Raw genomic sequence first — 13812 nt, forward strand, 5'->3', positions numbered from 1 at the left:
GACAAATATCAAAAAATCAGTAACTCCAAAAACACTTTATTCTTTACATAAAGCTTTTAAAATAAAATACAGCATTACTTACTTAAGAATGTAATTTAGATGCTGAATGTTGCTTTATTTCAAACAGTAACATATTTCATTTTGTAACTGTAGGTTGTTAAATTTTCAATTAAAATAGAGTTCAAAACCTAAATAATGACTTAATTTGCAAGTTTAAGAACAAGTGTTCGTTATAGTTTTATGAACAAAGTCATATTTGTTAGTATTAAATGAAATAGTTAATAACAAATACAAAACAGTTATTTTAAACTATATCTATTAGATAAACCCAAATTAAAAATAGGCATTTTATAAAAATATAGATATAACTATTTTGAACTATAACCTGTGAGATTAATCATATTTAAGAATATGTATCTAGAAATTAACATACAATAAAAATTTCTTCCGTGACTTCTAAATATGGGAAAAGCAGAAAAGATATGTCCTGTTCTTTTTAGTTATCTATTGATTGCTTAGTGAACAGTTTTTATCAGCAGTTTAATATTTTGTGCCAGTGTGATGTGCCTCACTCAAAGACATACTATTTATAATATATCTTACTTGAGAAGGTTTTAGAAGTCATCATTAGTAAACTAGAAAATGTTAGATCTCCAAATACTTATCTTAAAGAATAGTAATAAATCATACATAAAAATAATTTCCTGATAGTGACTGATACTGGTACTAAATGTATTGTTAAGTTTGGGGATATTCTGATTGAATGTCTTTTCAAGCTGCAAGTAGACTTACTGGTTTATCTGATGTCAATCATGGGTATGGAGAAAGTGAATGGAATATAATGTCTCTTAAAGATCCCTTCCAGTGATATTCCTTGGATTTCTGGTCCTGAGAATTAGAAATTACAATATTAATAAGTTTGGCAATTTACATTCTCTCAGCTATCACTTTCTCTTCAAAATTATTTGATCTTGACCTTTGTTATTTGATTTATGTGGGGATATATGGGAATCTATTTGGCTGTGATATGTATTCACTACTTTGTGATATTTTAATGCGAGTCCATTAAGGTTAAAATTTGTAATGTGATGTTTGAGAATATCCCGTATTGCTATAAAATTAACTTAATAAAAATAACTTTTAAAAGTTTCTTTTTATGTTGCCTTAAACAATTTTATTTTCTCTCAGTTTCCTAAATGTTTCTCATTTTTTTTAATAGCTGATTTTGGAGTATCTGCACAGATAACAGCTACAATTGCCAAACGGAAGTCTTTCATTGGCACACCATATTGGTAATTGTATTTTAATTGATATTTAATACTTTGTTCTATCATTATTGGATATAGCATTTCTAAAAAATAGACTGGTCAGAATTTTTCAGACTAAGATTAAGAAAAAAGTCATCAACAGGCAAAGTAATTTAGGCATGTACACTTATGGGTGGATTACATGGCCAGAAAATATCCTACCATGTTATTTTTCACTAAGGAGAAAAGGCTTTAATGATTGATATGGCTTTCAGAAACCTTAATATTTGTTCTAGCCTTGCTGGAAAATCCTGACTCTTTTTCCTGTACATTTCTCACGTATTTTCACAGGTGTTTTTATATCTTTCTTCACCCCCATTTCCAGTCCATATTGTGATTAATCTTTCAACATTACATTATTCAAGTACCTCTTTGCTAAAAACTTTTTGGCATGTCTTGGTTGCCTATAGGATCAAATGCAGATTTCTTGACAGTTGAGTCTTCTGTGATCTGGCCTCTGTCTGCTTCATTAGCCTTAGCTCTTACCAGTCTTCTCCATGGATCTTCCTTTCTAGCCATGTTTGTCTGTTAGATACTGATGATAGTATAAAAACTATCCTACTCGCATATTTATTTACAGAATAGTTTTTGGCCGCTTACTATGTGCTAGATGTGATATTAAGCAGTATGATGATAATGGTGGATTGGTATAGAGCTTTTTTTGTTCATACCATTACTTTGAAGTAACAGCACCCTGGAATTCCTACCTTGCTTTCAGCTTATGTGCAACCACTCCCCTGATGCCCTCTTCATCTGACTCATCAGCAGTCATATAGCTTTAATTGCTACTACTAATTTTTTTGTATTAGAATATGATGTATATACCATTTTCATGTCAGCCTATCTTTTCATCAATATATATTTTAAAAGTCAAATAATGCTAAAAAGGCATATGAGGAAAACTCTTAGTTGTAACTTCTGCCATCTCTAGCATTATTCATTTACAGATACTGCGTTATGATAGTTGAATATCTTAGCTCTCTTCATTCATCTTTCAATCATCTTATCTTTCCAGTGTACTTTGCTGAGTCAGTTAACAGTACTTTCCTGAAAAAAGCTTTTCCTGATTTTAATAATTTCATTTTAAATTTACTTAGTTCCTTGTTTCTGTTTTTAAATCCCTGATTAACACTTTCCATACCTTCCCTCATTTTGCAGTTTTGTAAGATGCCTCTGTATAATTTTCTATACCATAAAGTCTGTCACATTATCTGTCAGTGCTGATTTTTGTCGGGTTGGTGTTGCTTTATTTTTGTTTTTGTTTTTGTTTTCCTAGAATAATCCTTCCTGGAGTCATTTTCCCTCCTGTTCCAGCCTGGACTGTTGAATTCTCTAGCTCTTTTGCCTGGCTCTGCTCTGGCAGTCTTTCATCTTCAGCTTAGCATTCCTTTCTTGGATTCTAGGTCTTCTTCTTTCATGATGTACTCCTTCCTTTGTGTGTGTGTGAAACACATTTTAATAACTTTCTGAGAAACCGTGCATGGGAGTAACATTTTTGAGATTTTGCATGTGTATCCTTGTACATGATTGATAATTTTGGTGGGTAATTCTAGGATAGAGTTTTTGAAGTATTGCACTAGTGTCTTCTGTGGTGCCCATGGTGTGATACCATTATCTATGATCTATTGAATGTAACTCCTCCCCCTAGAATCATTCCTGGTGTTTTGATATTCCATAATTATATACCTCAAAAAATATTTTTTTATTGTTTTTACTTTTATTCATTGTACTTGGCATTTGTGCTTTATAATCCAAAGACTCATGTCTTTTCAGTTTTGGGAAGTACTCTTGTGTTATTTCTTTGATAATTTCTTTGCTATACTTTTTCCTGCTCTCTATGGAACTCATTGTTTGTATCTTGGACCACTTAAATTAATCTATTAATTTTCTTATATTTTCTCTAAGAACAAAAAAATCTTTTTTGTTCTACTTATAAGAGTTCCTCAACTCTCTACATTCATATTTTCATGATGGAGCCTTCCCTCAGATGTCCACTAATCCTTACATTTTGGTTCACTTTGAAGAGCATGGCACTAAAAACTGGTTCATAACTCTTTTTGTTTGGGAAGTCAGGTGTAAACCTGGTTGTTATGTTCTAGAACTGGTCAAGTGAAGGAAGCAGAGGTGTTCATTGTTCTATATACGTACTTCTACTTAATCATGTCCTCTCCCTTTAACCTCTTCACTCCTTGGTTCCTGGTGTCTCTTGAGTCTGCAGTCTCTCTTCTTCGTCTTGGTCCTTATCCAATGGGAATTGGGGGGCAATAGTTGCTGGGGCTTAATGGATAAGAGTAGGAATGCCAGGGACTGACTGTTGACACTTTCTGATACTCCTGTTTCCAGCCCAACCTCAACCCTACTATTGCTACTTTTTAAACCTAGCTTGTCAACATTTCCAGGGTATTTGAGGCTCATTGGCTGCTAGTTGTTGTTCTTTTCCTTGGCACCTGCTTAGGTTTGCCCTGCCTCCTGTTCGCTACATCATTTACTATTCTTCTATTTTTAGTCTGCGTGTTATGGTTTTAGGTAAAATATGTCTGGTGGACTTTTCAAAGATGGTATGTGTATATATTTCTCTTTGTTCTTCTCTTTATTGTTTTGGGTTGAGCAGAGTGAGGGCTTGAATTGCTGTCATTTTTAAGTACACTGTCTTCTCAGTTTTATTGTAAACATCTCATTAAATCTTCAGGATCTGACTTGATTCTATACAATATTCATTCACTGAATGTTAATGATGAAATTTCCAACTCCAGTTTCACAGGTTAAAAATTTATGTCATTACTCTTGCAATAATGTGGGAAATACCTTGGGAACATGTGAAATTGTGAATTAGGTAAAGTTAATTTTGGGAACACTCTCCCTGTATCTGTCTTTCTGGTATTATATCTTTCCTACCTAAAATCTAAAAATTTAGACCCTCTCTCTTCCCAAGTGATTAGATCGGCAGTTATTCAGTTGTTCGAAAAAGTCTGCTTGAAATGACAGTTCTCAAAATTAAACACATGTGTACCTTAAACATTTTATTTCAATTTAAGACATATATGTACATTTATTCAACAGTCTTTTGATAAGAATCAAGGCCTTTTCTTAGAGTAGATCACTTACTAGAGTTCCATTTTAGTAATGCAAACCACACACACCCCAATGCATCAACTACATTTCTTAGTCAGGTTTATTGAGGCATAAATGTACCCTTATTAGGTGTACAGTTGTGCAAATTCATACAGTTGTATGAATGTTGAAAAACTTGTATGCCGTGGTGGTAAGAAACCACCAGAACACATTGACACTATCCAAAAAATCTTTTATTTTGCCCCTTTTTAGTAAATGCTCTACCTCCATCCGTAGCATCTGGTAACCCCTGATCTGATTTCTGTCTCTATATTTGTGCCTTTTTCTTGAGTGGCATACAAATGGAATCATATAATCTGTAGCCTTCCCAGTTTTCTGCCATTGTCATGTTCTTATCTAACGTACCAGGTTTTTTGGCTCATCTTTAGAAATTTGCCTTTCTAAAAGTGAAGTCTTTCTAAAGCATTCACTAATTTTTGTTTGTTTGTTTTTGTTTTTGTTTTTTGAGATGGGGTCTCACTCTGTCACCCAGGCTGAAGTGCAGTCGTGTGATCTCAGCTCACTGCAACCTCTACTTCCCAGGCTCAAGCGATCGTCCCACCTCAGCCTCCCAAGTAACTAGAACCACAGGCATGCGCCACCATGCCCAGCTAATTTTTGCATTTTTGGTAGAGACGGGGTTTTGCCATGTTGCCCAGGCTGGTCTCAAACTCCTGAGCTCAAACCATCCACCTGCCTCAGCCTCCCAAAGTGCTAGGATTACAGGCGTGAGCCACTGCTCCCGGCCAGCATTCGCTAACTTTTAAACCTTCATTATAACTATGTGTTTACAATAGCAAATGTAACTGGAATAAACAGTTTCAGAGATGAACCCAGTTGACTGTGATAAGCACACAACTTAGCTGGCTGGAGTAGACATGTACTAAGTGTAATGTTTCCCTTGTATTTACATAGAAGAAGGGAGAGCATCAGCTAATGTGGTGAACTAGTAAGGGGAGGCAAGTTAGGAGCATATCACTTGCATGCATTTCCCACTCCACTAGGGCATTTCTACCAGCTACTTGGAATCTAGTCATCATAAAAGTAATAACTGACACTTTGAAATTCGCTTTTCTTATAGTAATTTAAATTTTCATAAGATCTGTTTCAGATTTAAAAGATTTTAAGACCAGGGGTTTTGAAAGTTAGAAGGTTTTTTGTTTTTGACTTTACTGACTTACTTGACCTTCCTGAAATCATACCAGGAAGATAAATGTATATTTGTAAGATTATCTAGACTGCTCTTTAGTATGGAAGAGTTGAGATGTTTATTTCAATTAGTTGCTTTTAAAAATATTGTTTAGGATTTGAAAATTTTTATATTTGATAATTAATAATTTAAATGAGTCAAATTCAAATTTATGGAAGTATAATTAGAATAAGACTGTAGCAAAGTAAAGAGAAACAAAAAAATTACTGAATTTGGGTAACTTTCCTCTGAATAAATACATTTTTTTAAAGTAGACACTTGTTTTTATAACTTTTCCATTATTATAATAGAACTAGAAAAAATGCCAAATAAGTTTTTAGTAAATATGAATTAAATACTAAATATGAAGATTATTGGTGCCCGACGGAATAGTTTTGGTGAAGTAAAAACAGGGATTGCCAGGTCGCAGTTTTTTGATAAAAGGAAGTAGAGCTATAGGTTGCTTATTACAAATATTATTTATTGAATTTTGCATGTACAGAGAGATTGGGAGCATGAATGATTTTGGATGTGTTGGTCTATTAGAATTGTATATTTTTATAAACCTTTTTAGTAACTAGTATAAGGAAGTAACAATGGAACCACCAATAGGGGACTGAAGTGGAGAGTCTTTTTTAAAATTTATAAACAAAGGTTTGATTGACTCACAGTATTGTATTGCATGGCTGGGGAGGCCTCAGAAAACTTACAATCATGGAGTAAGGCAAAAAAGCGGGCACCTTCTTCACAAGGTGGCAGGAGAGAGCACTCAGGGGAAACGGCCACTTTTAAAACCATCAGACCTTGTGAGAACCTGCTCACTATCATGAGAAAAGCATAGGGGAAACTGACCCAATGATCCAATCACCTCCTACGAGGCCCCTCCCTCAACACATGGGGATTACAGTTCGAGATGAGATTTGGGTGGGGACACAGAGCCAAACCATATCATTCTGCCGCTGCCCACCCCCCAAATTGCAGGTCCTTTTTACATTTCAAAACCAGTCATGCCTTCCCAACAGTCCCCCAAAGTCTTAACTCATTCCAGCATTAACCCAGAAGTCCAAATCCAAAGTCTCGTCTGAGGCAAGGCAAGGCAAGTCCCTTCCACCTATGAGCCTGTATAATCAAAAGCAAGTTACTAATGAGGGTCTTATGAGATGTCAAGATCTTGGAAAAGGTGGACCTTTTAAGTACTGCATATTTATTTTTCAGAAACCAAGGCCTAAAGAGGCCTTAATTTAGATAGTGATAATTCCTTGTGCCTCTGGGTGGGAGTATAAAGGAAAACATATAACAGAAGGTTTTTATTTTCTGGAATATTTATTTCAGGATGGCTCCAGAAGTTGCAGCTGTTGAGAGGAAGGGGGGTTACAATCAACTCTGTGATCTCTGGGCAGTGGGAATCACTGCCATAGAACTTGCAGAGCTTCAGCCTCCTATGTTTGACTTACACCCAATGAGGTCAGTGCATCATCATTGAAGAATCTTACGCTTAAGGTTTTTATCCTCTTAGTATGCTGTCATGAACAAGTAATTTTCTTAGTCTTGTTTTACCTTATTTGGGGAACAAATAGTAATAGAATTTGTGTAATAGATAAAAATGTGAAATATTAAAATGCTGTGTAATGATTTGTTGATTTTTCAGAGCATTATTTCTAATGACAAAAAGCAATTTTCAGCCTCCTAAACTAAAGGATAAAATGAAATGGTAAGTATTTTTATGTTATTTACTTTTATGGTGAGATGAGCAAAAAATGAATTGGAATGTAAAAGTCTAATTTTCTAAATTTCTTAGGTCAAATAGTTTTCATCACTTTGTGAAAATGGCACTTACCAAAAATCCGAAAAAAAGACCTACTGCTGAAAAATTATTACAGGTATTATTTTTGCCCTGAAATATATATATATTTTTCAAAAGATAAAATGTTATTCAATCAGATTTATAGTAAGTGTTCTGCACTGTATTTAATTTTTATAGCATCCTTTTGTAACACAACATTTGACACGGTCTTTGGCAATCGAGCTGTTGGATAAAGTAAATAATCCAGATCATTCCACTTACCATGATTTCGATGATGATGATCCTGAGGTAGGAATTGCTTTTACCAACTGGCATGTATAACATGTATATGTGTATGTATATATGTGTGTCTGTATGTACGTCTCAAAATCCATTTTTTTAATTTTGGGGCCTAGTTTAAATAAAAAAGCTCTTGAGGGAACAATTAATTCTTTGTCTTTGCCTTTCATGGAAAGTCAAATGCTAGGTTTTTCTTACTGACTACTTATAGGTGACTATAGTGTGAAAATGGCAAAGGCATATCATTTAATCCACTTGCTGAAATCACTGTAGTTATTTCAAAATAGCCATTTTCGGTGAAGTTGCCAAATAATCATTCATTGTAAAAGGGAAAGCAAATGGGAAGTGCCTAAACAAGACATTTGAATATTCAAAATTTCCCCTCAGTTTGCTTCTCAAAAAGAATCCTCAGTTTGGCCTGGTGGCTCATGTCTGTAATCCCATCACTTTGGGAGGCTGAAGCAAGAGGATTACTTGAGGCCAGGAGTTTGAAACCTGCCTGGTCAACATAGCAAGACCCCGTTTCTATCTTTAAAAAAAAATTCTTATATAATACTTCATAAATTATTAGAGGTTAGTAGGAAGTATAGGCTTGACTTTGCCAGTGACTAAAACTCAGCTATTCACTATGGAAATGTTTTAAAATGAGCCAGTATAGTTGTTAATAAAATAATTCTAATATGACAGAAGCATTGATATTAATGGAAGCTTCACTTCTGTTTGCATATGTAACATTCCTAGCACTGCTAATAGTTGTGGCAACCAAGATAAATTCAGTATATGTGACATGGCAGAATTCTGTTATTGGGTCTGTAACAGAAGTGGATAGCCTTTAACTCTACTGGCTTTATGGGAGGCCCTTAAAAATATTGTAAATTTCATTAATGACTGAAGGTGAAGTGTTTAGAAAGACGGCCACAGATTGTCTTAAGTCAGAGAGAACCTTTCTATCAATTCAGCATTGTCCCAGCTTGCCATCTTATGATAGATAAGCTATTTGTCCTTTTGTTTAAGGGTCTGGAAAGGAGTTTGGAGCATAAAAATGTAAGAAATGTAAAGTATAATTAATCTTATAATTATACTCTAAAGAAGTTTTTTTTGTTTTGTTTTTGTTTTTTTTTGAGATGAGTCTTACTCTATTACCCAGGCTGGAGTGCAATGGCATGCTCTCAGCTCACTGCAGCCTCTGCCTCCTGGGTTCAAACGATTCTCCTGCCTCAGCCTCCTGAGTAGCTGGGATTACAGGAGCCCACCACCATGCCCAGCTAATTTTTGTATTTTTAGTAGAGATGGGGTTTTACCACATTGGCCAGGTTGGTCTCGAACTCCTGACCTTGTGATCTGCCCGCCTCGGCCTCCCAAATGCTGGGATTACAGGCATGAGCCACCGCACCTGGCCTGAAGAAGTTTTTTGGTGTTGATTTGCTTAATTTTATTTTTAAGAAAGTTAAGTTTTACAAACTCTTCTAGTCTTATTTAGTATACAGGCAGTCCTTGATGTGCATGGTAGTATGGGACTGTAAAAATGACTGCATAAGCTAAAATTCTGCAAAGTAATCTTAATAATCAGTAGGAAAAATTATAATTGTTTCATGACTTTTACAATTTTTTGTTAAAGCATAAACTCTGTTACTGTCAGTTGTAATTATAGAAATGTGAAAAAATAGTAAAACTATTATTTACAGTGTATTATAAATATTAGAATCATCGAGAGTTAACGTGTTTCATTTCTTTGTTAATGAACTTTTCATGCACTTTTTTTTTACATATCTAGTAGTCTGCTTATTGAGTAGTTTGCCTTTTCATCATGTGTCTGTGACACAGAGCAAGTATCTTTTCTATGCCTTGGCAAATTGTCATATTGCTTTCTAATTTTCTTTCTAATCATGATCATGATGTGCATCTGTTATTTACGTAGTAATTTGTGAACTGAAAGGCTACCAATAAAGTTTATACTTTATGCAATTTCAATTAATATACAGTGGTAACTTATTTGAACCATGTTGTAGGGAACTAGTGTTATTTAACTAAATTATGGTAACTGAAATTGGTGCATAACAAAACTGTAAAACAAGGACTGCCTATATCCTTTTCAGTGCACTAAATGCTACATGATTGTTTCTTACCTCACCCTATGTACTTGTCATGTCTTTTTAAAAATGTACTCAAAGAACAGAAATAATAAACCAAATAGAGAAGCAATCTGTGGAATGAAGATTCTTCTAAAACTTTCTCATATAGCAGGGAAAGAAACTCATCTTTCTTATCCAGACATTGTTTTGGTATTATAATTATAAATTGTTACAAATCTCTATGGTAAGTAGGTAAAATAAAGGAATTTAATTATTCCAGGGGTAGGATGAGGGGAAGCTGTTACATTCCCTCTCACAGTAGCTTAGAATAATGTTTTTCTTAAGAGAAATTCATAACTTTTTTATTTGCAAATGATTTGTAATTGTAATTGCTAAGTGCAGTGTTGTCACTCAAAATACGAATGTATCTAAGAATTTCAGCACTTACTGTGATACTAAAACTATTGTATGCATACCCTTAAAAATAAGGGTGGGCTCAGTGGCTTATGCCTGTAATCCCAGCACTCTGGAAGACCGAGGCAGGTGGATCACCTGAGGTCCGGAGTTTGGGACCAGCTTGGCTAACATGGTGAAACCCCGTCTCTACTAAAAATACAAAAATTAGCTGGGCATGGTGGCTCATGCCTGTAATCCCAGCTATTCAGGGGGCTGTGGCAAGAGAATTGCTTGAACCTGGGAGGCAGAGGTTATAGTGAGCCAAGATCATGCCACTGCACTCCAGCCTGGGCAACAGAGCGAGACTCCATCTCAAAAAAAAAAACAAAAAATAGAAAAAGAAATATATATATATATATATATGTGTATTTATCTATATATACATACACACACACACACACACACACACCACATCTAAGTCTAGTTTAAGTTTTTTATAGGTTATGCACTGTGGAAGAAAGTTTGACTTTTTAATGTTGAGTTCCCCTGTAGTTTCTATTTTAGAAGTAATTACACACTGGTGTAATTCTAATTCTGATTTTTATTCAGTTTTCGTCTCCTATATGTAAGCCCACTTACTATGTACAGCATTATAAGATTTAACAATTTTATTAATCTGTTATGCTAATAAATTAATAATTTATTACGCTGTTTAAGCCGGGAAGGTAAAACTGTTCTCAGAAATAATCATGAGTTTCATCCATGTTCATTAATAACAGTCTGTATGAGTAACCTGCATGTTACCTGTTTTTGTTTGGTTTTGCTACTGTATATTAGATCAAAAGTCTAGGGTTTTTCCTAGCTCTATGGCTAGCTAGCTGAATGCCCTGCCACTTAATTTTAAGTCTCAGTATCCTCATCTATGAAATTGAAGGAGTGGGTTGCCCCTCCACACCTGTGGGTGTTTCTCGTTAGGTGGAACGAGAGACTTGGAAAAGAAAAAGACACAGAGACAAAGTATAGAGAAAGAAATAAGGGGACCCAGGGGACCAGCGTTCAACATATGGAGGATCCCGCCAGCCTCTGAGTTCCCTTAGTATTTATTGATCATTTGTGGGTGTTTCCCCGAGAGGGGGATGTGTCAGGGTCACAAGACAATAGTGGGGAGAGGGTCAGCAGACAAACACGTGAACAGAGGTCTTTGCATCATAGACAAGGTAAAAGAATCAAGTGCTGTGCTTTTAGATATGCATACACATAAACATCTCAATGCTTTACAAAGCAGTATTGCTGCCCGCAGGTCCCACCTCCGGCCCTAAGGCGGTTTTTCCCTATCTCAGTAGATGGAATGTACAATCGGGTTTTATACCGAGACATTCCATTGCCCAGGGACGGGGAGGAGACAGATGCCTTCCTCTTGTCTCAACTGCAAGAGGCATGCCTTCCTCTTATACTAATCCTCCTCAGCACAGACCCTTTACGGGTGTCGGGCTGGGGGACAGTCAGGTCTTTCCCTTCCCACGAGGCCATATTTCAGACTATCACATGGGGAGAAACCTTGGACAATACCTGGCTTTCCTAGGCAGAGGTCCCTGCGGCCTTCCGCAGTGTTTGTGTCCCTGGGTACTTGAGATTAGGGAGTGGTGATGACTCTTAAGGAGCATGCTGCCTTCAAGCATCTGTTTAACAAAGCACATCTTGCACAACCCTTAATCCATTTAACCCTGAGTTTGACACAGCACATGTTTCAGAGAGCACGGGGTTGGGGGTAAGGTCATAGATTAACAGAATGTCAAGGCAGAAGAATTTTTTAGTATAGAACAAAATGGAGTCTCCTATGTCTACTTCTTTCTACAGAGACACAGTAACAATCTGATCTCTCTTTCTTTTCCCCACGGAAATGAAGAATAATGCTTGTTTCACGAGTTTAAGGATATAATGCTAAGGTGCATCAAAACACTTTGTAAACTAAAAAGCAGGTTGCACATGTAAAATTTAAATACCTAATTTTCAAAATTACTTTTGCTACTGTTTCACCATCACAAGTATTTAATATTTCAGTCTTTTAAATTTGTATATTTTTTCCCTGAGATGTACCTACACTGTGAGTAGTTAGTTTGAGTCTTGTTCTTGATTTGCCTTATTGAATCTAAGACTTAGAGCATAATGTTTATGAATTATGTTTCCACAAAGATAGATCTAAGAGTGTATCTCCTTCAAAGGTAATACAATAGCTTCAAAGGTAGCATTTCACCCACAGAGGAAGCTATTGGGTATTGCAATAATTACATGAAATAGATGCTGGTTGAGAGACCTTAGTGTGAGTATGGAGCTGCGAAAGTTTTTTGAATAAGACCTCTTTTACTTCCAAAGGTTATAGTAATGTCCATGAATTAACATTAAATAGAACTCATCTCCATTCTACCTACCTTCAGAATATTCCTGTATGAAGTTGGCAGTGCACATAGAATGGTTTTAATAAAGTAAAAGGAAAGAAAATAGAGGACTACTCCTCCAAGAAAAAAACATAAAGGGCCAAAAAAAAAAAAAAATTGTGTTGACCAAGAAAAAGTACCATAAATCATTAACCCATTTAGCCTAGTGTTCCATTATTGGAACTAGGCTTGTGGGAGTTATTTATATCCTACTGCTCAAGGCCATCGTCAAGGTTTGATTTTTCACACAAAAAATTTGCAACCTCAGGTATAAATGGGTTAATGCCTTTAGCATTATTTCATTGCATTTATGTCTTATCCTTTTGATATAAGGAGTTGACGCAGATTTTTTAAATTGCAGTCTTCTCTTGCAATAGGGAAAGCTACTTGCAACGTGTAAACAGCTATTGAATTATTGAAATACTTAATTTTTGACTGTTTATTTATATTTAACTCGATGAACATTCACTGGGGACCTGCTGTAGCTAAAACATTATTTCCTAATCTTGAGAAGTTCACCATTTCAGGAGAAGAAAAAACAGCCAACTTTTGTTAGGGAAGTCAGAGAAGATGTCACGAAGGAAGTGACATTGCTAGAAAGGAGTTTGCCGATAGGAAGATGCCAGAAAGACCAAAGTTTAAAAAATAAAAATAATGGTCAAAGAATTGGGGACTTCTAAAAACTCATCAAGACTCTTAAAAAATGATAGCCATCCCCCATATCTAAATGTTTGAATACACTAGCTTTCATAAATTTTAGAAATGGTAAAATATGGTCTTTAGCCTTAAGATTCATGTAAAAAATGAATGCAATCAAGAGAGGGTTACATATGGATTAAGAGCACATCAGGTATGTGAATGTTTGTAATTTCATTTGTTTAGGTTCTTATCTACTGCATAGCAGATTAGTGGATTCTTCTTACATTAAATAATAGCTTACCATATGACATTTATATAGTAGAAATATTTAGACTCTTGATTTTGAATTTTAAGAGATGTTTGACAAAATAAATATTACTTGAGATTTTACTATCATTAACAGTTACCTTTCTTTAAAAACACTGAAAATATAGTTGTCCCTTGACGTACACAAGGGGGATTGGTTCCAGGACTCTCAAGTATACCAAACTCCGTGCATACCCAAATCCCACAGTCAGCCCTGCAAAACCCACATATATGAAATGTTGGTCCTCCGTATACGTGGGTTTTGTATCCCCAA

General features: G+C 35.4%; 1 protein-coding gene across 13 annotated transcripts in view; it reads left to right on the top strand.

Annotated features, from left to right (window-relative positions):
* Nucleotides 1-13812, top strand: part of MAP4K3 (mitogen-activated protein kinase kinase kinase kinase 3) — a 187367-nt gene that overhangs the window by 103861 nt on the left and 69694 nt on the right. For all 13 annotated transcript variants that reach the window (XR_010149572.1, XR_010149573.1, XR_010149574.1 and 10 more), the window contains 5 exons: nucleotides 1220-1292; nucleotides 6940-7071; nucleotides 7256-7318; nucleotides 7406-7487; nucleotides 7589-7699. Coding sequence is in view for 10 of the 13 variants with exons in the window: in XM_016948387.3 (XP_016803876.1) it covers nucleotides 1220-1292; nucleotides 6940-7071; nucleotides 7256-7318; nucleotides 7406-7487; nucleotides 7589-7699 (461 nt within the window). In the remaining 3 variants the exon portion in view is untranslated. The remainder of the gene's footprint in view (nucleotides 1-1219; nucleotides 1293-6939; nucleotides 7072-7255; nucleotides 7319-7405; nucleotides 7488-7588; nucleotides 7700-13812) is intronic.

The sequence above is a fragment of the Pan troglodytes genome, chromosome 12, assembly GCF_028858775.2.
Source record: "Pan troglodytes isolate AG18354 chromosome 12, NHGRI_mPanTro3-v2.0_pri, whole genome shotgun sequence".
Classification (NCBI taxonomy): domain Eukaryota; kingdom Metazoa; phylum Chordata; class Mammalia; order Primates; family Hominidae; genus Pan; species Pan troglodytes.